This window comes from Dermatophagoides farinae, chromosome 4 (genome assembly GCF_024713945.1).
Source record: "Dermatophagoides farinae isolate YC_2012a chromosome 4, ASM2471394v1, whole genome shotgun sequence".
Taxonomy (NCBI): Eukaryota; Metazoa; Arthropoda; class Arachnida; order Sarcoptiformes; family Pyroglyphidae; genus Dermatophagoides; species Dermatophagoides farinae.
The window spans coordinates 2,764,363-2,789,095 of record NC_134680.1 but is presented as its reverse complement, the minus strand read 5'-3'; the positions used below and the strand labels follow the sequence as shown (position 1 = coordinate 2,789,095).

General features: G+C 31.5%; 6 protein-coding genes across 6 annotated transcripts; 4 read left to right on the top strand and 2 right to left on the bottom strand.

The window, feature by feature from the left end:
* The first annotated feature begins 25 nt into the window (after window positions 1-25).
* On the top strand, window positions 26-1,658 carry LOC124490654 (NDP-glycosyltransferase YjiC). Its single transcript, XM_047053191.2, has 2 exons — window positions 26-624; window positions 698-1,658. Exons 1-2 carry the CDS (start codon window positions 57-59, stop codon window positions 1,534-1,536), a joined length of 1,407 nt encoding a protein of 468 aa, XP_046909147.2. The 5' UTR covers window positions 26-56; the 3' UTR covers window positions 1,537-1,658.
* A 120-nt stretch (window positions 1,659-1,778) lies between these two features.
* LOC124490651 (uncharacterized) lies at window positions 1,779-11,788 on the top strand. Its single transcript, XM_047053188.2, has 4 exons — window positions 1,779-7,993; window positions 8,050-8,933; window positions 8,998-9,163; window positions 9,224-11,788. Exons 1-4 carry the CDS (start codon window positions 3,432-3,434, stop codon window positions 9,933-9,935), a joined length of 6,324 nt encoding a protein of 2,107 aa, XP_046909144.2. The 5' UTR covers window positions 1,779-3,431; the 3' UTR covers window positions 9,936-11,788.
* Sgf29 (SAGA-associated factor 29) lies at window positions 10,309-11,539 on the bottom strand. The gene has a single exon (XM_047053192.2). It carries the CDS (start codon window positions 11,537-11,539, stop codon window positions 10,373-10,375), a length of 1,167 nt encoding a protein of 388 aa, XP_046909148.1. The 3' UTR covers window positions 10,309-10,372.
* A 619-nt stretch (window positions 11,789-12,407) lies between the features above and the next one.
* Window positions 12,408-16,572, bottom strand: LOC124490657 (uncharacterized). Its single transcript, XM_075730017.1, has 4 exons — window positions 14,950-16,572; window positions 14,648-14,869; window positions 12,934-14,572; window positions 12,408-12,869 (listed from the first exon to the last, which is right to left on the bottom strand). Exons 1-4 carry the CDS (start codon window positions 15,181-15,183, stop codon window positions 12,778-12,780), a joined length of 2,187 nt encoding a protein of 728 aa, XP_075586132.1. The 5' UTR covers window positions 15,184-16,572; the 3' UTR covers window positions 12,408-12,777.
* On the top strand, window positions 16,429-24,733 carry LOC124500589 (uncharacterized). The gene is made up of 5 exons (XM_075730020.1): window positions 16,429-16,783; window positions 16,842-17,145; window positions 23,466-23,609; window positions 23,682-24,316; window positions 24,400-24,733. Exons 4-5 carry the CDS (start codon window positions 23,805-23,807, stop codon window positions 24,686-24,688), a joined length of 801 nt encoding a protein of 266 aa, XP_075586135.1. The 5' UTR covers window positions 16,429-16,783; window positions 16,842-17,145; window positions 23,466-23,609; window positions 23,682-23,804; the 3' UTR covers window positions 24,689-24,733.
* Window positions 21,670-23,533, top strand: ENGase (cytosolic endo-beta-N-acetylglucosaminidase; the record flags this gene model as incomplete). The annotated part of the gene is made up of 1 exon (XM_075729960.1): window positions 21,670-23,533. A coding segment is annotated over one exon (1,674 nt), but the record flags the coding sequence as incomplete, so codon positions are not given.

Below are 24,733 nucleotides of genomic sequence, written 5' to 3'. Positions count from 1 at the left end.
TAATGACACATTTCAAAACAAAATATTTGTTTGGTCATGTGTCGATTGATGTGTGTATGTGTGTGTGTGTGTGTAGTATCATCATTATATTCAAGGTACATTCGAATCGTAAAATGGCTAAATCATCATTACGAATTGTATTCTATACAACTGAATTGGTTGGACCACAAAATGCTTGTATTGGATTTGCACAAACCCTCAATGATCGTGGTCATGATGTTTCATTTTTTACAACAACAGAATCAATGCCGAAATATCGGAAATTTGGTTTTAAATGCTTGGAACTGAAGAATGATGATGATGAAAAATCGGCACCTGACGATATGGATTCCGTAAGTAAATTTGTGAAAAAATTGGCTAAATATGGTTTTCTTTCCGATCTTACACCATTGAAAAAATTACGAGCATTAGGTCGGTTCTTCGAGGAAACATTTGCCGATGCATCACGAAAATTTAATTCACAAATCAAGCAATATCTTCAAAATGAACATTTTGATTTGATCATTATTGATTGTGAAATTTTTCCGTCAAGTTTAATAGCGGTAAATCGACCATGGATCTATTTATTTTGTTCACATCCAATCGGATTATTTCAATCAGATAAACTTCCGCCGTTCATATCTGGTGTGTATAAAAGATTTTATTGGTTTTTTCACATTTATTAACGGAATACTTAAATTAATGAATGTGTGATTAGATTTCGCCACCAACAGTGATCCAAAAACATGGGAAATTTTCCGTGAAGAATTGGAACGAATCTTTTATTCGATTGTTCGAAATGAACAACGGAAATTGTTTGAAGAGTTTGGTCTACCATCAACAAAATCGGATGATCAATTCATAATGTTATCACCATATCTAAATCTTTATCAATATCCAAAAGAATTAGATTATGATGATGTTATTGATATTGATAGGAATCGTTTCTTTGGTGTTGATACTTTTTGTCATTTTGAAATGGATAAAGATGGACAACAATTCGAGATACCATTTCGTGATAGAATGAAATCAGATGATAAATTAGTGTATTTATCACTTGGATCGATGGGATCTGGTAGTGTTGAACTAATGAAACGTTTAGTACGAATATTGGCCAAAACTAAACATTGGTATCTGGTATCGAAAGGAAAACTACATGATCAATATGAATTGGCTGCAAATATGTGGGGCGATATATATGTTCCACAAACACGTATCTTATCAATAGTAGATGCAGCCATTCTACATGGTGGTAATAATGGATTCACTGAAGCTTTGTATCATGGTAAACCTGTATTGATAATGCCAATGTTTTATGATCAATATCATAATGGTGTACGTGTGGTAGAGAAAAAAATCGGTTTAACATTGAATCCATTTCGTTTCGAAGATCATGAACTTGTCGAAGCTATTGATCGTTTATTGTCTGATGATCAATTTCGTAATCGTGCCGAAAAAATTGCCAAAAATATCAGTGAACGTCGTAGTAAAGAAGAGGCATGTAAAAAAATTGAAAAAATTGTAGAAGAATTTGTTGATTCTAAGCAAACAAAATGATTTTCTATATTGAAAACAACTTGAAAAATTGCTTTGAAATTATTTATCCATCTTTTTGTAGCTAGCTAGAATTTAATTTTAAAAAAATAAATAAAATTCAAATTTCAAAAAAAAAACAAAAATTGAAAAATATTTAGTCACGTCGTTTATGAATAATAACAATTCTCAGCAAAAAAAAAAATTTATTCGATCAAATGTGAAGACAAGACACACATAGAGCCACTGATGATGATGAGAAAGAGAGTGAGAAAAACAGTGATGATTGTCGTTTTGTATAAATAAAATGTTTATTTGTTGATCACGTCATTGATGATGAATTATAATTTGAGTGATTTTTTTACTTCACACATCTTTTTTTTTGTTTGCCATAATAATGAATATAAATAAATGATGATAATAAAGATATATTCAAATGTAAATCAAAATAAAATTTTTCATTTAATCAATTTCAATAAAAATTCGATACAATACAATAACAACTATGATTTATTATTCATCGTAATTAAATAAATCACAGCAATTTTATTTTTTGTTTGTTTGTTTGTTTGTTTTTCTCTAACAACAATGTTCTCAGATATTAATGAATTTAACAATTATTAAATGAATGAATTCGAATTATATATTAAATTTTCAAATTGATAAATAATAATATTGAAGAATCGTAATGAAATTCGATCACACACACCTGATTATTTATTGTCAACGATATTTATTTAGTGAACAGAAATGCGACATCATTAAGCTCATCAATTATATTGTGTATCAACTTGATTCAAATTCTACCTTAATTAATTGCGATCATCATTTGACAACTTTTTGATCATTGTGGCATTAATACGACGACCTTACCTTGAACATCATCAATAAATGTTCATTAAATCATTAAACATTCCAGTTTTTTTTTCCTTAAGAAATTTGATTAAAATAACATCAACAGCATGACCATTTAATCAGAAATTCAAATCGTTATTCATTGTACATTGTACATGATTCTTATTTCAATGTCCAAATGTTTGGCTAATATCGAATGAAACTTAATTGAACTGAATCACCAACGGTCCATAAATAATAAACTTTTAACATTTACAGAATGGCCATGAGTATGTAAATTGGCCTTTTTTAACCAAAAAAAAAACAAAAAACAAGTGATAATCACCTTAATATCATCATTGTAAAAGAAAAATTGTAAATTGTTCCAAATAAAGAATTCATAATGTACAACAAAAACAAATATCATCATGTGAATGAAACAACCATTGTAAACACAAAATAAGCGTCAAAACAAAACAAAATTGTGATACACTTTGAAAGAAATTGTTGATGAAGATTTGAAAAAAAAAATTCGATTTATTCAATTTTTTTTTGTTCTCAAAATGAAAAAATTTAAATTTTATTAAAATGTAAGACCAGTTAACCGTCAAAACCGAAAAATTTCGCCAAACATACATACACACATACATATACAAACAAAGACATCCAGATATGATTTTTTTCCGTTTTTAATTCAATTCAAGAAATGAAACGGAAATGATGAAAAACTAATCTTTCAAACTATACATCATCATCATTATCATCATCATTCACCATTCATATTTAGCGTATCATCATTTTTTTATTTTTTCTATTACTCTTTTGTTTTCTGTCAACAACAACAACATCCTTTGGGCTATGATTTCTTATTTCTAGGTTTTTTCGGTTGTCATCCGTTTATATGAATTCGATTTACAACAACATCAAGTGCCAATCAATTTTCTTTTGTTCCTAATCTAAATCTAACAGACCGAATATTGAGGAATTTCTTTCGGTTCTTTTGATTTATTCGTCAAAACATTTATTCGATTTTTTTTCATTTATTTGTACATTGTTTTTTCTCACTGTTTTGTGAATAAGTATTTATGGAATCGAGCCTGAATTTTTATCAATCTGATTTTGCTCAACAACAACGACAACGACAAAAATCAATTGATAAAAATTCAACAGCAACAATTAACATCAATCGTAATCATTTGTCAACATTTAATTCATCAGCATCAAATTATGATGGATCAAAATCTAAATTCTTTGATAAATCAGTAACAACAACTAATATAACGACGACCACCGATAGTAGTGGTAATAGCAATAAAACTAATAATAATAATAATGGATCATATTCCGGTAATATCGGAAATGATTATAATAGATTTAATAACAAAAATAACTTGACCTCATCATCATCATCCGGTCATCAACGAAAATCATTCTCTTCACCATCATATTCATTTTTTTCAAAGAAAACATCAAAATTTCCTTTTAAAACATCTCGATACACGTATCAAAGTAATCAAAATGTAGGAAGTTCAATGAAAATTTTTAATCAATCATCATCATCACCTCATCATAATCATCATCAAAAGCAAACATTTCGTAATCATAATTCGAATTCAAATTCACGTTTTTCATCAACAATAACCTCTTCATCATCATCAGCATCATCATCGACATCATCTACACAGAATCTTTTACAAGTAACCACACATAATGAAAATTTAGATTCATTATTGAAAATCACCAGCAGCAATAAACAACAACAATATAAAGAATCGAAAACAAAGCAAAAATATCAACAGCAATTTGATGATAATGATGATTATGGAGAAAACGAAGAAAATCTATTGGATTGGCTGGAAACAGAATTAGATCAACGTGGTATTGATTCAATCATATATGGCCGATATTTATTATCATTATTACAACAGCATACAAATGTTAATGAGGATTCCGATTGGTATGATACATCGATTGGCAATAATAATAATGAACTTGATAGTGGTTATGAAGGCTCAATAACGACGAATAATAATTCCAGATTTAAACAATTTTCAACAACCCCAGTAGCTGGACGACCTGAAAAACCACGTTATTGTGAATCACATCAACGATTATATCGTGGTTATAGTCCTAGTTTATCGTCATCATTATTATCATCATCACAATTGAATCCATTTAGTTTGTTTAATAATCGTTCGCCATCATCTAATATTCAACGGGCAAAAGATAATACACAGAAAGCGCCTTCAACAACAAAATGGATGCATAGACGTTATCGACAGGCCGATAATAAATCACCAACTAAACAATACAATCGAAATAATGTCAACTTTACAGATGATGGTAATCATAATGAACAAGACGGAAATGATGATTTTGATGATCTTATGTTGATCAATTGTCCGGATTGTTGTCGAAAATATTCGGGTAAAAAATACTGGGAAAATGATTATCGAAAATTTTTGATTGCTAAATGTTTAAAATCTGCAATCGATAAAGATATGATAGAGACTGATCTTGATCAATTTATTGATGAAATTTGTCAAAAATATGATCAACAACATCAACAACCGAATGATGGTGATGATGATCATGACCGACAACTTTTACAATTTTCATCAAATTCGAACCGTAATCATTCAATTATGTATAATAATAATAATCGTCGATTTAATGATAATGATAATGAGAATGGTAAACAAGAAGGGGAAAAAGATTACACTGCATTGAAAATTAAAACAACCACCGAAATGATATTGGATCAAGCGAAAAAATATTATGACGCATTTCCAGCATTAGGTGGTGGTGGATCGGCCATGATAACTATGACTACATCAGCATCATCATCAACATCTACATCGATATCATCTGGATCACGGGCTGGTAGCACCAATAAAATGTTCATAGATAATTATCGTTCACATCAATCTTCATTCGATGATTCGGTATTTATTGATAATAATAATGATAGATACGGTGGTGAATCGATCGATAAAAATAATGATGATCAAAAGGGTTGGAATGGAAAGAAAATCATTCGAAATATTGTTGAAAAACATCAACCGAAATTGAATCTAATATCCACATGTGTCGAAGATTTTCATTCTCATCAACAACAAGAATTACAGAATCAATCTACAACGAATTCTGGACAACAATCGAATACTGGAAAACCTTTGGTAGTGAAATTAAAAAGTAAATTACTGGGCAATAAATCACGTACCGGTTTGATTGTAACATCATCCAGTTTTATGGCCAATGATAATATAGATGGTGATAATAATAATAATAATAATAACAATAATAATGGTGATTTACAATCAATGTCAAGATTGACAACATTGAAAAAATTGTCCACTGTAGCGAATAATAATTTGATTATGACGGCGAACAATTACAACAATGATGAAACAATAAATGGTAAAGGAATGGAAAATGTTAAAAATTTGGAACACAATCACCACCAATCGATTGTAACCGATCCATTAGTATCGGTATCGACAAATAACATGATAAACAATAATAATAATACTCATCCGATTCATAATTCGACATCATTATCATCATCATCACCGTTATTATCAGCAAAAGAATTGGAAAAAATCAATCAATTAATGCCATCTTTTTTAATGAATAATAATAATCATTCGAAAACTACTTCTACAACGTCAACTTCTGTTTCGACAATGACGACTACATTGCCGAAAACATCATTGTCAGTTTCCGCACCGGTAATTAAATCGAAAAATGATAAATCATATTTGCATCCAACGGATGGAAATAATCGATTCAATGTACAGAATGTTGTTATTGGTACTGAACAACAATCTCAACAAAGTAAACCACCACCGTTACCACCGACGAATCGATCTTATTTTAATCATCAAAACCGAGATTATCAGCCATCGTCGTCAATACCATTGAATAATGGTAGAAAATTTCAACCATATCAAAAATTATCAATCATTTCATCATCAACATTAACAGGTAGTCAAAATAAGCAACAACAACAGGAGAAAACAGATGATAATGTTATTGAGAATGGTCACAATCAAACATTGACCACTAATGAAGTTGATAAAAATTTTTTAGATGATAATGGTGAAAGTGTTGACTCATTATTGCCTGATTTTTTAAAATCAACACGTGCCAATACGATGACAACTATTCAGCAACAATCGCCATTTAACCAGAAACAATTGGCATTGAATAATGAAATTGTAGAAAATTCAATATTGATGGCCAAGGATATCGATGATGTTGATGAAAATGGTAGTACAAATATTAATTATAACAATAGTGATGGTCATATAAAAATGAAAACGGTCGAATGTTCAAGTTTAAATCTATCATCATCATTTATGATGGATAGTCAAAATGTCATTGACAATGATAACCGGAAAGATTTTAATAATGTTGATGGCCAACAAAAGCAGCAGCACCAACAACAGGCATTTGTGATTAATGACTTTGATATTGTTAATGATGATGATATGATGATGCCATTATCGTCTCATACATCAATAATGATGAACGATAACCAAAAGAACGATCATAATGATGTTAATGATGGTGATGGTAGCAGCAGCCTTGATGCAATTATAACGGCAGATAATACAGTTTCAGCTATGATGACAACTCTATCAACAACAATATGGAAACCCATGTTAAAGATAGACGATGATCATATCGATAATATTTTGACTGATGATAATAAACATCGCAATAAAGTGGATGATTGTCAAATGAAAATCATCATAAATAAGTTATCACAGTCATCGATTATTGAAAACGGTGAAAAAGTAGAAGACAAAATGATTGATCATTGTTTTTCAACAACATCATCATCATCATCATCATCATCATCAACGACATTATTACATAAATCAATTGATGAATGGCTTGATTACCATGAAACAGAATTTTGGCCAAAAAATATAGCAAAAATATTTCAACAATTTTCAAACGATAATTATTCCATTGATGATGACAATGGCAATAATGATGATAATGAAACAAATTGGTGGCAACCATTGCAACCGATGATGAATGATAATATTGTACATGACAAAAATAATAAAGAATCAACAACAATGCCTGAATTTTGGAATCATAAACGACGAATGGAATGGCTAACAAATCTATGGAATCGAAATTGTACACTTGGCTATATGAATGATATGATTATGATGCCATCAACATCATCGAACAACATGAATAATAGACAACAGAAATTGAATGAAGAACTATCGTTGATTATGGATTTTGTTCAACAAATACAACAGCAGCCAACATTGAAAAAATCATCATTGTCCTCAGAAGAAGAAGAAGAAAAAGAAGCAAATAAAAAACCAATAACGGTTAATAATTCATCATCATTTAATGAATTGCCAACCGACGTTATTACTAATAATGTTGTTGAACAACAAAAAAATTCATATGAAATGAATTTGGCAATCAGTAGTGGTGGAGCTGATGTCGGTGGTGGCGCTACGATCAATTCGAAATCGTTACATTTTTATTTGGATGATGACGAAATGATGCAACGTTTTCAGCGTGATTTATCTGGAAAAATGAATAATTATCATTACAATTCTATAATGGAAGATAATGATGATGCAGACAATTCACTATGTCTAAATCAAATGTAAGTTTGACGAAATTTTATTCCTTGTTAAATTTTGATTATTTTTTTTTTATTAGGGACAAATCGAATAGCGTTTTTAAAGAAAATTCAATTATTGACGATAATTTTCTACTTCCATCAATGTCATCATTATCATCATCACCGTCGAATGATGTGATTAATATGACAGAATTGATTAATAATGTTCTTGAATCGATTAATCATGAACAACAGAATGAAGAAGTTCCTACAAAGGAATGCTTTCTGACATCATTATCAATACCGATACGATCGACCGAATCATCATCATCATTGACAAATTCGAATGATTTACCATCAGATTTTGATGTGAAACAAATACCCACATTTTTACGTAAAGATCTAGACACCACAAATATTGAAACGGCAAGTGTTGATGAAGAAATAGTTAAGAAACCATCTGGACCATTTTCGAAACGTTATAAATTAAAATCGTCCGATGATTCTGTTGATTCTTTCATAAAATTTCCACAAATTTGTGATGATAATTATATTAATGGTCATGTAGTGACGTCCACTAGTAATGTGGACCATTCAACACGAACATCATCGCAACAAAATTGGTATACATTAGAATCGGAAATACAAAATGGTGTTGGATATCAAGAACATAATGATGGCATTTATTATTATGGTGATGATATGGCAGGCAACCTGATGGATCCAGATGAAACACATTTTATGGAATCATATGGAAATGATTTATACAACTATGATGGCTATCTCATCAATATGCCCAAAGATGATGAAAATGACTTTCTAAAAACATCTTCATTATCTCATCATTATCAATTGATCTCAAATTCATTTGGTGGCCAAAATAATTTTCTCACATCATCAATGTCATCATATGATATTGATGGTTTACAACCTGTGGATTTAAAATTCAAATTGGAGAATCGATTTTTGGTTCCTGATAATGGTAAGTATAACTGTCCATTTTAATAATTTTTCATCTAAACTTTTATTTCTGATGAATATAATAGATACCAAACCAGTACTGAAACCATGTGCATTTTATCTTGAAAATGCATGTGCTCGTCTTGATTGTAAGTTTTCACATGATCTTTCATCCATACCATGCAAGTATTATCTTGAAGGTGCTTGTTACAAGGAGGAATTCTGTCCATTTCTTCATGAAAAACCAAAAAGGTATTTTTAAGTTTTTTAAAAAAATTATTTAGTAACATAATATCTTCATATCCATTTCAGTGACTTGGATCAAATTGATCCGGAAATGTTAGCCTCATTATCATCAACAACATCATATATGAATCCTAAATCATCTCAATTCAAAATTGAATCCGATTCCGACTTTCCATCATTGTTTGAGGAATCTAGGAATACAATTTCCGAAGCGAATGACGCACCAGTGGAAAATCAACGGGTGAATTTTCTTTATAAAACAACCAATCTAAAACCAGCTGTCAGTTCAAGAAAATCGCCATTACAGTCAGATTTGAAATCTAATTATGATGATGACAGTACACAATTGCCAAATGCATCATTTTCATCACAGAATTTTGCCAAATGTTTTAATACAAACAAAACGGTCAAAACACCATTGGTTGTACCATCAACTCAACCAAAAGAAATAGTTGAAGAGAAACAAGAAGAAGAAGAAGAATGGCCATGTTTATCGGGACCTATAGAAAATTCTACGACTATTGATCAGAATCATGTCAATAGTTTATCTACAAAATCATCAACATTGTCATCGATATCATCGTCATCATCATCATTAACGACGAATAAAGTGATATCATTGAAAAATACTAATAATCGTAATGGTTCGAATTTTCGTGATAAAGTTTTAATGAAATCTTCATCGAAAAAGAATAAAAAAAATCAACTTAATAATCATTCATTGACAACAACGAAAAATACATCATCATCATTGAAAAGTATAATGAACAGTTTTTAAAAAAAAAGCTTGAAAAAAACATCAAATCTCTAGTCACATAGGAAAGGCCAAACATACAACAATTCGGTTTTTTTCTCCCATAATAATTGTCATCACTCAAATTACCTGTTTAATTTTTTTCTACATTGCTACTCTCGATTTTTTTACTAACTACTTGATGATGCTGCTGGTATTTACACACACACACACATTGTCCCCATCCATATACTCATGATACATCGTCAATGTCATAATTTTCGGGAAAAATTATTTTTTTTCAAAAAATATCTTCCCAATTTTGCTACTATACCAACACACATGCAACACCAATTGTGTGTATGTTTGATTGAAACCGAGATTATTAAAATAGGAAAAAAACTTGTACAAGAAATAAATTATAATGATGATATTAATAAAAATGATAAAAAAAATCAAATTTTTTTAATGATAAAAAATGTTTATTCTTTTTTCAATGTTTTATGTATGGAAGCCATTGATGGTTGAAAACGTTTCGGTACTAATCCTTGTAATGATTCAGGATGATCCGATTCTCGATTACGTTTTTTCGGTGTTTCTAATACAGCATCTTTTGGTTCTTTCACTACATATCGTTGCGGTACCTCTAATGGCGGTGAGAAACCTTCCTGATATGTATGATCGACGAATAATATCTGATACATTCCATTGGCTGTGATTGGTGCATGTAAAACTTTTCCACGATAAAAACATGTTGTTTGAGGATATAATGCTAATACACGTGTATCGCGTTTATGTAATGCTTCAGGATTAGTTTCAGGATTGGCACGATATAATGGAAGTGGTATTAATGAACGACGTGTAAGATAATGGCGTTCATTTTGCTCTTCATCAATATCATCGATTTCGAATTTATTACCATTAACGTGTACGACTTCGGCCAAAATCCAATCACCTGTATGATTTGGATTATTTAGATGGCTAATCGATGTTGATGGTTTAATTATATCACTTGCTGTCGGGATCAATGCTGCAACTAGATCACCGATTTTAGGAATATATTCCAAATCTGCAGGTATAGCACCACAAAGTGGAGGCGGTTTTTCATTTACTGAACGTCCGATCCATAATGGTAGTGTGTGGGCACAATCATTCAATATTTTAATCATCTGTCCACGACGTATGAAAGATTTTTTATTTTTGAATGCATATTGCATTTTTTTCTGTCTTGAACGGGAATAATTTCTAATTTCTTGGATCAAATCCAACGATAATCGTACAGCATCGGCTTCTTTTTCACAATCCAAAACGGCTTTATCAAATAATGATTTCAAACGATCAGCATCCGATTTATTTATCTCGGTTTTCATGCAACTTTTCTGTGAATTACGAAGTTCATTTACGCTGTCCAATGCCTGTTGTCGAAACAATGTGATTTGTTTGGTCAAACGATTTAAAACCTGAAGACGTTCCTGTAGAAATTCACCTTCGGCACCTTTGAATATATCCTGTGATGTTTGTGCCTGATGGATATTGTTGAGCATTGTTTGATTATTATTACTATTATTATTCATAATGTCCAGACCGGATGATGAACATACACTGGTGGATTGTTGACCTTTGAAATCATCATTCTTATCATCGGCCATTATTTAAAAATTTTCGAACTAAAAATTGAATTGTTTAAAAAAAATTTTGAGCATTGAAAAATCAACAAACAAATACTGCCACCTATTATGAATGCAGGGGGTTAAAAGAAAACATTGCCTGTCGAAATGGCCGAAACATACATTCTTATAATAAATCTTTTTTTTTTGCCATCATTTTAATTTTGAATTTTGTATATTTAGAAAAAAAATGATTTCGAATTAAAATTTTAAAAATATTTTGACAGTATACTTGAATGAATATTCAATAAAATTAATTGATGAATAAAAACAATTAAAATTTAAAAAATATTTTCTTATTTTGTTTTCCATAAATTCGAATAAGGCGAAACAAATGTGTGTGTGATTGATCACTATGTGATTCTTTCGATTTTGTTTTTGTGGTGTGTATTATTTACAAATTTTTGATTTTTTTTTTTTTTTTTTGAAAAATACAATAAATATTTTTTTGTGATAAGACAAAAATTGAATCAATAATAATATCAAATAATTAATGAATGATGATGGCCAATATTGATGAACGAAACATGTATTGACAATTGGTTAATTAAATTAAGCTAAAAGATATATATGATTGAAGGATTTATATAGTGTTGAAATTAAATAAATTCTCATGTGTGTGTGTGTATTGTGATAAATTTTGGAAAATTATATTGTGAAAAAAGGGCATATTGTTGTTTTCCGTTTTTTTTCTTGAAACTGTTTACATTTTTCTTGTTGTTATTGATAATGAATCTTTTGTTATTGTTAATGTTATGTGCGTGATAATCGTATCTTTTTTTTTTGAATGTGAAAAAATCAATCAGTTAAAAAAAGGACATAACAGAAATAAAAAGGATTGCACTTATTAGATGAGATAATCCTATTTTATTTTATTTTTTGTTGATAGTTGTTATTGTTGTTGCCAATATTCAAAAATAGTATTAATCAATTAAGTAGATGTAGATGAGATAGTTGAATATAACTATTAATAATAAAATATGACAGGAAATGTGGATGAAAATAGACTGATTGCGTTGACGAAAAAAAAAACAGATGATAGATTAGATGAGTTTTTTGTTGTTAATGTTGTTAATGAGGTTTTTGTTATTGTTGAAGAGATATAAATATTTTTCTGTTTTCGATGAATATTGTATTAGAAAATAAATGTGATTGAATGATATGGAGTTGGCATATCTATTTTGGATATTTTTCAATAAAAAGAATAAAATTTCAAAAAATCAAGTATATTCGTAATATTCAGTCCATCCATGACTAGGTGAACCAAGACAAATGAATCCAACGGTTTTATCTTTCGATGCGGTTACCAAAACTATTTTTGCGCAATGAAAAATATATTGATTGAATTTGTCTATTGATAAAATTAGAAAACTTACATTCATCATATGGTGATATATCCATGTCTAGAATATCACCACGATGACGATAAACTTCACCCAAACAATGAACATTTAGATTTGGATAACGGCGATATTGTCGAACGAAACCACCTTCACCGGCAGCATATAAATGTGCACCATTACTTGAGAATCGAAGTCGATTAATTTGCTGTGGATGATTCATTGTCGAATTGCTGATTCCATTGTTATTGTCGATAAATTGATCAATTCTATTTGAATGATCCCAATGATCATGATAGAATAATGTTTTCTTTCGTACAAAACTATTCGATGGTGTATGATGATCAATAATACGATTGGATAGAATGGAATTCATTGAATTATTAGCATTCGAGGCTAATGATGATGTAAGATTATTGCATTGTTCATCATCATCTTCGTCATCATCATCATCATCATCCTCATCATCACAGTCATCAGCCGGAATATTTCTTGCCGCAGCTGCTGCCGATTGTTGTCGTTGTTGATGGTGGTGATGTGAACGAATCGATGATGCAGAATTACCACCACCAATAACAGAGGAAATATCAAGCGTACCACCAATACCATGCCATGGAATTGGATGTTGGAGATTTTGTTGTTGTTGATTATTCGACGAATGATTATTATGATGTTGATGATGATGAAAAAGATTATGAACAAAACGGTTATTATTGCTATTGGATGAACCGGATCCCGATGATGATGATTGCAATAATTGTTGTTGTTGTTGTTGATGATGATGATGATGATGATGGTGAATATTAACATTCGAACCGGAAGAACCACCACCAATAGCACCAGCATTGACTTGTTGCTGACTTGATGCAACAATCGAACGTATTGCACGATGTATACGTATTGGATCGATCGATGATATTGGACCAAATATCAATTCATTACGACGAGGTATTTGATAAACATTGAGATTAACATTATTCGGATTGCTTATTATTACATTGAATGATGATGATGATGATGATGCTGTACTTGATGATGAAGATGAGGATGAACCAGACGACGCTGCTGATGGATTATTATTATTGTTATTTCCAAGCCATGATGGATTTGTACGGCTATTTGTTTGCTGCTGTTGCTGCTGATTATTATTATCCATATTTATTTCAAAGTTATTGCCACTATTAAATGATTGATTTATAAAATCTGTTGTTGTTTGATGATGATGATGCTGTTGTTGTTGTTTAATCGTTTCATCATTCGGTACATAGCTTGAAATAATATTACCACCACAAAGCCATGCTGATAGAAAACCATCATGTGTATAGCCATAATGTTCGGGTGTTGGTACAATTGAATTTCCAGTATGACCAAAATCAAATGTATGTAATAAACGGCCATCAATAGTAGTTACTTTGGCTTGACCTTGTGATGATAATGATAATAATGTATATCCACCACCACCACCAGTATTGATAATTCCACCATTCTTTGAATGATTTTGTTGTTGATGATTATTGCTACCATTATCATTATTATTGCTGCTGCTATTATTAATATTAACGTCGTTGATATTATTATTATTATTATTTTCCAACAACGATAATGATGATGATTTGGATGAAAAAGGCCAACTTTCATGTAAAAATATTATATCACGTATAATGTCCGTATGAAACTGGAAATGGAAATAGAAATAAAATTAGTTGACAAATAAATGAAAATAAAATTTTTTTGAAAATTAAAAAATTACATCGAAAATAAAATCCAATGGAAGTGGCATACGTAGATCAAGTATGGTAACACCTTTTCCATTTACATATGAACAGGCAGCAATATTTGGTGATTCTGGATCGACAGCTAACGGTGTACGATCTCTACTTGGAATATATGCACAACTATCATAACAAACGATAGGTGTTCCATGTTCAACATCGATTACGGAAACACGTCGTGATGATGTTGTTGCCAATATCTGTCAGTGAAAATAATAATTTTTGTTCTGATTAATAAATTGAAGAGAAAAAACAACAATCAAAGAAAAAAATTGTTCACCTTTTTACCATCGCTTGAAAATGAAACAGCACTAACACAACGATTAAGACCTGATGAGATCACAGAATTTGTTCGTAATAATTCTGCACGACCAGCATGATAGATACCGATTTGGCCATCATTACCACCGGAACAAAATAGATAACGATCTTTTGGATTGAATGCAACCGAACGAACACAGCTATTGTTGTGTGTCGAAAAGAATCGACATTTACGATTGTTAATTGAATCCATATTGAATATAATTTTGTTGATCTTTTCTTCGCTTTTATAACAATGATTATGATGATATGAATTTCAAATATATTAATTTTTGATTCATCAAAAAATTGGAGGCAGAAATAATATGAATTAAAATGAACAATTGAAAAAAATTGATGAGATCAAATTAGTTTTGTAGTTGTTGTTGTGGCCGTAGAAAGATGATCAACCAACGTTTACATCAAATATAATATTAAAAAAATAGTAGATAGTAGATATAACAAACAAAATGATAAATCAACGAAAACGAAAACTTTGAAAAAAAACGAAAACAATTGGAGATCAATTATTATTATTTCATCATCTTTATCTTAAAACCAAACATTAGCATCTATCGATCGAACACATACACACACAGACACAATGAGTTATTAAAAACTTTCTTAGGTTCGAATTAACCGTTAGTTATTGCTCTCTTTATTTATGTTGTTTGTTTGTTGATAATTGTTATGACACAGATTTATTTATGTAATCAAAAAAAATTGGTCAACAGCAACAATAATAAAACCGTAATTAGTCATGTAAAAAAGATATAATAATCATAATGTGGTGGCGGTTGTTGTTGTCCGTTGTGTTTTACAATGAAGATTTCATTTCGTTTTCTAATCAGGATTAGAATGAAATCAATCATAGATCGTTGATCATTTTATTGATAATAATGGTAAATGTCGTTCGAAGAATACCACAAACCAAACATATGAATAAATTTCACCAAAACACCATTCAAATTTGATTCATTTTTTCTCCTTTCTTTCTCTTGGTTCAATTTGTATGGACCAAATTTTGTTTATCGTGGCTCATTTAGCACATTGATTATCAACACAACACACCATCACAAACAAACCGAGAGAAAGAGAAACACAATTTTTTTCACACAAAGAAGAGAAAATGGCAAGATTTTCATCATCAAAAAAAAAAAAAAAAAAATGAAGGTAGAAAAAATAAAAAGATCATTTCCTCGTCATTTCTACTTTCATCATCAAGCAAATTATGTGCTTCTCTCATACACACATTTGTCTTCAAGATTTTTTTTGCTCTTTTCTTCAAGTTTGTTTTGTCTTTTTTTTTTTTTGATTGATATCTTTTATCTACACAACATTGCAATGATCATGATGATGATGATGATGATGATGAAGAAAATGAAAAAAAAAACAAAGAGCCTATGCATAAAAAGAGACAATCCAGGATCAAAATTTTTAATGATGAGTTTTCAGTTGTTTTTCGTGTATGTGGTTGTGGTTGTTCTTATGGTGATGATGATGATGATGATGATGTTAATGATGATGGAGAAATTTTTTTTTGTTGCTCTTTTCTGCTAAAAAAATTTATTTGTCGTCGGTTCCTTTTTTTCCGAAATCATTTGGGTACGTCTGCACAACAGTCAGCCAACCTGCCACACCATAATATTTTTTTTCATTTGCCATAAGTATTATATATGGATGGGGAACTCTGTTCTCTGTGATATCGTATATTCGGCAATAATTTTATGGACATTTATATTTGAGATACAATCAAATCATATAACAATATCTCAATGTTATGGATGAAAATTATTTTATGGTGAATTCTGATGGTAAATAATAAATGTGGGATAATTTTGATATTCAAATTTGTTTTTTTTACGAATTTAGATCCATTCATTGATCAAAATGTGTAAGACATAATCACAATTTATTTAGCCCAATTGAATTCAATTGGGATAGTGTCTATATATTTTTTGCTAATCAATGTATAGCAATAATGGGATAGACTGGCATTGCTGCTGCTTCTTCTGCTTGTGTATTTACAAATGGCCCATAGCTGCCACTATCCAAATACACACACAGACATGGCAACACTATTCGAATATTGAGAAAAACAAATCGAATGATGGAAAAAAAATATCAACAATAAAATCCTATTCAAAAATATAGTGTTTTCAGAACTTATTTTCGTGTATGTATGTCACGACATTTCTGAAGGGGTCGTGAGCGAAAATAAAAAACACAACGGTTTTTTGAGTGAAGACGATTGATCAGTGTTTTTTGTGTACCAATTGTAAATTGATATAAAGAAGTGAATAAAATAAAATTATTTTTGTTTTGACATTAGCCAACAGGATAAAGTCCGTGCAGCAAAATTCCCAAATGGATGACAAGAAAAAACAACGTGCAAATTTACGAAACAAGGTGACAAAGAAACACGGCGATGCCGTTTTAAATCTGTTGGACAAAGATGAAACAACCAAAACAGAAATCATCAATTTAATCAAAGATCTGAATGCAGTGGAGACCGAATTATTGGAAATTGATTTCGATGAAGAGAAGTTTGAATCATACAATCGAAAATGCCAAGTCTTGATAAATTATTTCTCGGTAACAACGACATCAAATACAGAACGTGCCATCAAGTACCAACGAAGGGCATTGCCGACGTTTAATGGCGATATCATTCAATTTAACCTATTTTTTCGCGAATTTTTGAGAATTGTTGATGGTGACCCAGCATTACGAATTGACGAAAAATTCTTTACATTGAAATCGATGTTAAAAGATGAACCTTTACGGTTAGTGGCAAATTTGTTGGAGACGGAAGACAATTATGAACGAGCAAAGGACATCTTGAAGGAACGGTATCAAGACAAACGAAGGATTTCGGATATCATTATTAATAGAATCAAAATGTTACCTACGATAAACGTGAATGATCTCGACGGGATGCAAAAAATCGTCGATGAAATGGCTTGCCTACACCGAGAAGCAGTTGACCACGGGTTGGATTCGTATGTCATCGAAGAAGTGATACGCCCGACGATATTGTCGAAATGGTATTCGCCAGAGGCAGCCAGACATGGGTCAACATGCTCTGGACTCATTGAATTCTTGGTCCAAGATGTAAAAATTTATATGAGAAATCGGGACATAATGACAACAAACCAAGTTAATGTGTCGACTCGTGCCAACTGTGTCTTCTGTCGACGAAATCACAAGTCCATTTACTGCAACGACAATATGACAAACAAAGATCGAAAAGATATTGCAGTGAGAAAGAAACTTTGTTTCGTTTGCCTTCAAGGAAATCATCAAAGCGATCAATGTAAATCAAATTATTCGTGCAAAAAATGTGGAAGACGTCATTCATTGGTTATTTGTACCGACAGCACCACCAAATCTGCAGAAAACGTCGTTGCTCAGACCATTCCAAAAAAACGTGCTTGGCGACCCAACGGCTTGATTTATTTTAATTGTCTTGTAAACAACAAACCAATCAGAGCGTTTATTGATACGGGAGCCGAAATAACCTGTATTTCTAAAAACTTGTTTGATCAATTAAAATTACAAATAATTAAAAATTCAATCATTAATATCCGTCAACTTGATAATTTGACACAGTCATTGGGTCGCGTAAAAATCAATCTACAGATCGGGAGAATCACTCGATGTGTCGAAGCTCACGTGGTTAGAAATTTGACTACTAATCTCTTGTTAGGTCTCGACAATAGCCAACTCTTCGATCTCAGCCTTGATTTAAATGATAATTGCTTAAAACAATGTGATAAAATTGTCAACAATGTGCAACATTCGTCAAATCAACAAGAATATCATATTAATCAAAATTTGAACGAAAATCAACGTCACTGTATTCGTGAAATGATCAACCAGTACGGCGATGTATTTGCTCAATCGAAAAGTGATGTTGGATACATCAATCACCAACATCATAGAATAGACCTCTCCAACGAAATGCCGATATTCTTGAAACCGTATCGAACGTCGCCGAGAGAACAAAAAATCATAGATGAGACGGTCCACAACTTGTTGCAGCAAAAGTTGGTCAGGCCTTCTACATCGCCTTATTCTTTTCCGGTGACATTGGCCGAAAAGAAAGGAGAAGGAAAAACAAGAATGTGCATCGATTATCGGAAGTTAAATGACGTCACCATAACCGACAAACAACCGATCCCGATAATTGATGATATCATTGATAAATTGCATGGGAAAAAATATTTCACAAAATTCGATATTGCAAATGGTTACTGGCACGTACCCATTGCACCTGAAGATATCCCAAAAACGGCCTTCTCCACACATAATCAACATTTGGAATGGCTGGTTATGCCATTTGGCCTCAAAAATGCCCCGGCCACGTTTCAAAGAGCAATTAGGGGTGTCATCATGAAACATCAATTGAAGAATGTAGAAAATTATTTCGACGATATCATAGTGTTCAGTGATGATTTTGAACAACACCTTGATGATATCAAAAAAGTACTGGAAGCATGTCAACGAGAAAATATTAAATTGAAACCCAGTAAATGTCATTTTGCTGAGGAGAAAATCGAATATCTTGGCCACTGTATATCATTCAATTCAGTCCAACCAAATAAAGACAACATTCGATCAATCGAAAATTTTCCAGTTCCGTGTGACATTAAAGAACTACAACGATTCTTAGGAATGGAAAATGTTTATCAAAAGTACATTCCAAATCATGCCTTATTAAGGAAACCACTAACCGATTTATTGGTCAAAGATTGCCCTTGGGTGTGGTCGACCGATTGCCAGAAGGCTTTCCATGAAATCAAAAGTTGTTTAACAAAACATCCCATTCTAAATATTTTCAATCCGAATTTGCCAACAATCATCTACTGTGACGCAAGTCAAGCTGGTATTGGGGCTGTTTTGAAACAAAAGCATCCGGATGGTGAAGAATTACCGATAGCCTATTATTCAAGAAAATTGTTGAAACATGAAATCAATTACACGATCACCGAATTAGAATGTTTATCGATAGTAGAGTCTCTCAAGAAATGGCACTGCTACGTCGATGGTAATCCGACCACGGTGGTCACCGACCACGCAGCTTTACAATGGCTTAAATCATGTAAACGTCTGAATGGTAGATTATTTAGATGGTCGCTACGCATCTCAATGTACGATTTAATCATCAAGTACAAGAAAGGTTCTACGAATTATGAAGCCGATGCATTATCGCGTGCACCGGTCAATTTCGTTAAGGTCAATTTGCTTACAAAGGAAGAATTGGAACAAGAACAACAGAATATGTCTGATGTTAATAAATTTGAAATGGTTGATGGACTCAGAATTAGGAGGCGGAAGGGTCTGGAGAAAATTGTTGTACCATCCAACCTTAGACCAAAGATTTTGAACGAAGCCCATAACCGATTTGGACACGTGGGAACAAAAAAGATGATCTCCCTCATTTCACCGACGTATTATTGGCCAAATTTGATCTGTGATATCAGTAATTATGTTAAGCATTGCGAAACATGTCAAAAGAACAAAAGATTCAAAGAAAGGAAATTCTCAACGCTCGGTACACTGCCTCCATCAAGTGAACCATTTGATCTGATATCAATCGATACAGTGTTGGGGTTAGGGAAATATGGTTCACGAAAGAATTTGGTTCACCTCGTCATGGATCATTGTACAAGATACGCTTGGGTTTTTCCCCATACATCAACGTCAATGGAGACCTATATCGAAGTGGTCAAGCAGATGTTAAAAGTTGGTCCAATCAAACGAATTTTGTCAGATCGAGCTGCTGCTTTCCTGTCGAAGCGATACCAGAAATTCTTGGAAAGTAACAACATAAAAAGATTGTTGACGTCGACGCAAAACCCACAGTGTAATGGGCTTAACGAACGAACGAATCAAGAATTGATGAAACGGTTGAGGTGTAAGATAAACGACCCAGATGTCAAGTGTAGGAATTGGGCGACATTGATGGAACAAGTCGTTCACGAATATAATAATTCTCCTCATGAGGCAACTGGGTTTTCACCGGCATTTTTATTGTACGGAATATTGCCTTATGAGCAATTCAAAATGGACAATCAAGTGACAATTGAAGAAGCAAGAGAGATCGCCAACCAACACAGTCAAAAACATCACCATAAAAATGAAGAAACATATAATCGAAAATTTAAAAGACCACAATTTCAAGTTAATGATGATGTCCTTGTGGAAATTGCATGGCATCCAAATAATGGCAAGTTGACTCCCGTTATGGAGGGCCCATACAAGATATTGAAAATCGTATCGGAATCAAATGTGGAAATAAATCGACCAAACCAACCCACAAAACGGGAAACGGAAATAATCAACGTCAACAAACTACGGTTGTATCATCACCCGGGAAAATTCAAAATAGGGGCGGGGAGATGTCACGACATTTCTGAAGGGGTCGTGAGCGAAAATAAAAAACACAACGGTTTTTTGAGTGAAGACGATTGATCAGTGTTTTTTGTGTACCAATTGTAAATTGATATAAAGAAGTGAATAAAATAAAATTATTTTTGTTTTGACATATATACATCAATTTTGTTTAAGAATTTTTTCTTTTGAATGTCTATTATTGATGATGGTGATCCATCGATCGAATGTTCGAAAATCGACAATATTATCACCAATGGTTGTGAAACATTACGACAATTATGGGCATGGTTAAATCTGGATATTTGTTCAAAATTATCATGAATATTCGATTCAATTTTATACATTTATTTATTGGTCATTGATCGATATTTTCATATATTTCTCTCACAAATTCATAACAATTCCACCACCAGAATGGATTCAAGCTTGCCATCAAAATGGTGTTTCATGTTTTGGCACGATTCTTGTTGAAGAATGGACTAAATACGATGATGATGATGATGATGAACAACAGATTGATGGAAAACAATTTCTTGATAAAATATTAGCCAACACAGATGTGATTGATAGATTTATAACCGCATTGGTAAACATTCAATTATTCTATAGATTCGATGGATGGTTATTGAACATTGAAACATCGATTGATCCAGAGAAAATTCCTCACATGAAATATTTTATCCAGCAACTTAAATCTAGAATAAAATCTAATACATTGCAAACAAGCAACGAAACACAAATCATATGGTATGATTCCGTTACGCGAACTGGTAAACTAGAATGGCAAAACGAATTAAACGACATGAATAAGACATTTTTCGAAGATTCAGATGCAATTTTTCTAAATTATACATGGAATAATGAAAATCTTGTGAATAGCCGTAATAAAGCCCGTGAATATTGTAGACAATATGATTGTTATGTTGGTGTTGATTGTTATGGTCGTGGATGTTTTGGTGGTGGTGGCATTGAAGGAACATGGAAAGCTGTGAAAAAAATTCTCGACAATAATCTATCTGTTGCTATATTTGCACCCGGTTGGACACATGAATCAAAAATCTGTCCAGATGATCTTTGTGTTCGACATTCGAATGATGATGTCGCTGATGATCAAAAACATAATGATTGCCAGATGCCATATTGGAAACGGATTCAACAACCAACGACCAACATTTATAGTATGGAAGATGAATTTGAATTTTGGTCTCGAATCGCTATTGATGGACAATTATTGGAAAAATGTGAAAAACTTCTGATCACATTACCATTAAAAACATGTTTCAATATTGGTCATGGTTATGGATATTTTCAACATGGTCAACGAATAGAATCAAAATCATGGTTAAATTTTCATCATCATGATCTACAGCCATTTGTATTTAGTGGGCTAAATGAATGGAAAAATGATTCATATCGTTTATCAATTTCATATGATCAACCATACAATGGTGGATCATCATTAAAAATGGATTTATTCGATACGTCCAAACGACCATTAATATCAAAACCAGTGATATTATTTCGAACACAAATTCCTATTGATGATTCCAAGAACTTTCTATATCGATTTGTTTATAAATTTCATGAGAATAATTCGGATGACAAGAAATGGCTGAAGGAAAATCTAAAAATTCGTACTATTATCAATTATAATCGTGACATTGTCAGTGATGAAGATAATTATTCAGCCATAATCATCGAATCTGATGGATGGTATATTCGAAATTCCGATGAAATTATCATTGATCCTATAATTCGACAGCCATTCACAAGCTATCATCAATCAATCATCGATGATTGGTATTCGTTTCAAATGTGTATAAATCTTCATGATCAAATTCATGATTATCATCATCGAATTATTTTGACAACGTTTCAAATTGAACCATATTTTGTAACCGAATTGATTTCGGAAAATTCATCATCATCTGCTGCTCAAATATTTTTCGGTAAATTTGATTTTGATCAATTTTAACAATTAGAACATTAACCAACACAAGATGGCGCCTATTTGACTGTTATTTTGATGATGTGATAATTTATCTTGGTATTCGAATTTGATTTTTTAAATACTTTTCCATTTATATATTTGAACAGTATCTATTTTTTTCAATGTTTTATTAATTGAACAAGAAACGAAAATAAAAAATTATCTTGATGAATGATGATAATGGCAATGAAAGTGAATTCATTCAAATATGGCAAAAACAAGTTTTTTCCTCTTCTTCTTCGAATGATGGGGTGAGTATGATGAGGTAAATGTGAATAGTTTTAATTTTTTTTTTGTTAAATATCTCGGCTATATAAATTCAGCATCTTCACCTATTTTGCTTACTGACGTAGTGGTAATCAATATTTCAACCGAGATTTTTTCGTCTATTTTTTTGGTGATAAAGATATTTAAAATCAAAACTGAATGTGTAATTATTGTTCGCAATGGCTAAAATTTACTTCATCATCATAATATCGTTATCTATTTTATTGATTGATAATTATAATTATTTGATGATTATTGATGCAGCGAAATCTAAATCAATACAACAACAATCAACCTGTACCAATGTTGATCATAATCGTATGGATAAATGTGTTACGATTCTATCATTTCTAATGGATGATCATCTTCTCAATAATCCACCATTATCAATGAAAGAAGTAAATGGTTATTGTCGACGTTTAAAACCGGCCGAAAAATGTGTTGAACAATACTTGAAACGTTGTACTAGCCGCCATGTACAACAAACGGCTAAAATTATCCTTTATTCATTGTTACGAACAAATCGAAAATATTGCAATAGTAAAAAACGTAAATCATCCGTTCTACGTTTAGTTAAATGTGCAAAAGATCGTCTACCAGAATTTGGTGATTTAATGAAAAATTTTACCGCTGATATGCATGCATTACGTACGTTTGAACCACAAAATCTACGTATTCCATTAGTATGTTGGTAAGTTGTTTTTTTTCATTTGTTTAAACATTTCAAATTATTAAAAATATTTTTTTTGTTCACCTGAAAAATAAAACATTTAGTGATTATTTTAAATATCGTGAACTTGGAATTCAAATGATAATGAAAACATGTGATGTACCGGAATTGATATCAGTGATACGTGATGCATTACAAGGTTATACTGGTGATTTAACAACAGTTATGTGTGGTGATTATACCGATGATTCGGATCGTTGTGATCAAATTATTGATTCAATGCCTAAATGGACAATAATAAATAAACAGCAATTACAATGGAAAACATTTGCCATGCCTTTAGTTGAGATATTTGACAGTTTTCAATTCAATAATAAAGAAACACAATATTAAAATGAAATGAACAAAAAACAAATAAAAGAACTAAAAGCAGAAAAA

Excerpts from the sequence above, each read along its gene's own strand:
- LOC124490654 (XM_047053191.2), top strand. The coding sequence starts at position 57 with ATGTGTGTGTGTGTGTGTAGTATCATCATTATATTCAAGGTACATTCG. Across the intron at positions 625-697 it reads ACTTCCGCCGTTCATATCTG|ATTTCGCCACCAACAGTGAT; the intron begins GTGTGTATAAAA and ends ATGTGTGATTAG.
- LOC124490651 (XM_047053188.2), top strand. The coding sequence starts at position 3,432 with ATGGAATCGAGCCTGAATTTTTATCAATCTGATTTTGCTCAACAACAA. Across the intron at positions 7,994-8,049 it reads TCACTATGTCTAAATCAAAT|GGACAAATCGAATAGCGTTT; the intron begins GTAAGTTTGACG and ends TTTTTTTATTAG. Across the intron at positions 8,934-8,997 it reads ATTTTTGGTTCCTGATAATG|ATACCAAACCAGTACTGAAA; the intron begins GTAAGTATAACT and ends TGAATATAATAG.
- Sgf29 (XM_047053192.2), bottom strand. The coding sequence starts at position 11,539 with ATGGCCGATGATAAGAATGATGATTTCAAAGGTCAACAATCCACCAGT.
- LOC124490657 (XM_075730017.1), bottom strand. The coding sequence starts at position 15,183 with ATGGATTCAATTAACAATCGTAAATGTCGATTCTTTTCGACACACAAC. Across the intron at positions 14,870-14,949 it reads TTTCAAGCGATGGTAAAAAG|ATATTGGCAACAACATCATC; the intron begins GTGAACAATTTT and ends TTTCACTGACAG. Across the intron at positions 12,870-12,933 it reads TATATCACCATATGATGAAT|TTTTGGTAACCGCATCGAAA; the intron begins GTAAGTTTTCTA and ends GCGCAAAAATAG.
- LOC124500589 (XM_075730020.1), top strand. The coding sequence starts at position 23,805 with ATGGCTAAAATTTACTTCATCATCATAATATCGTTATCTATTTTATTG. Across the intron at positions 24,317-24,399 it reads CGTATTCCATTAGTATGTTG|TGATTATTTTAAATATCGTG; the intron begins GTAAGTTGTTTT and ends TAAAACATTTAG.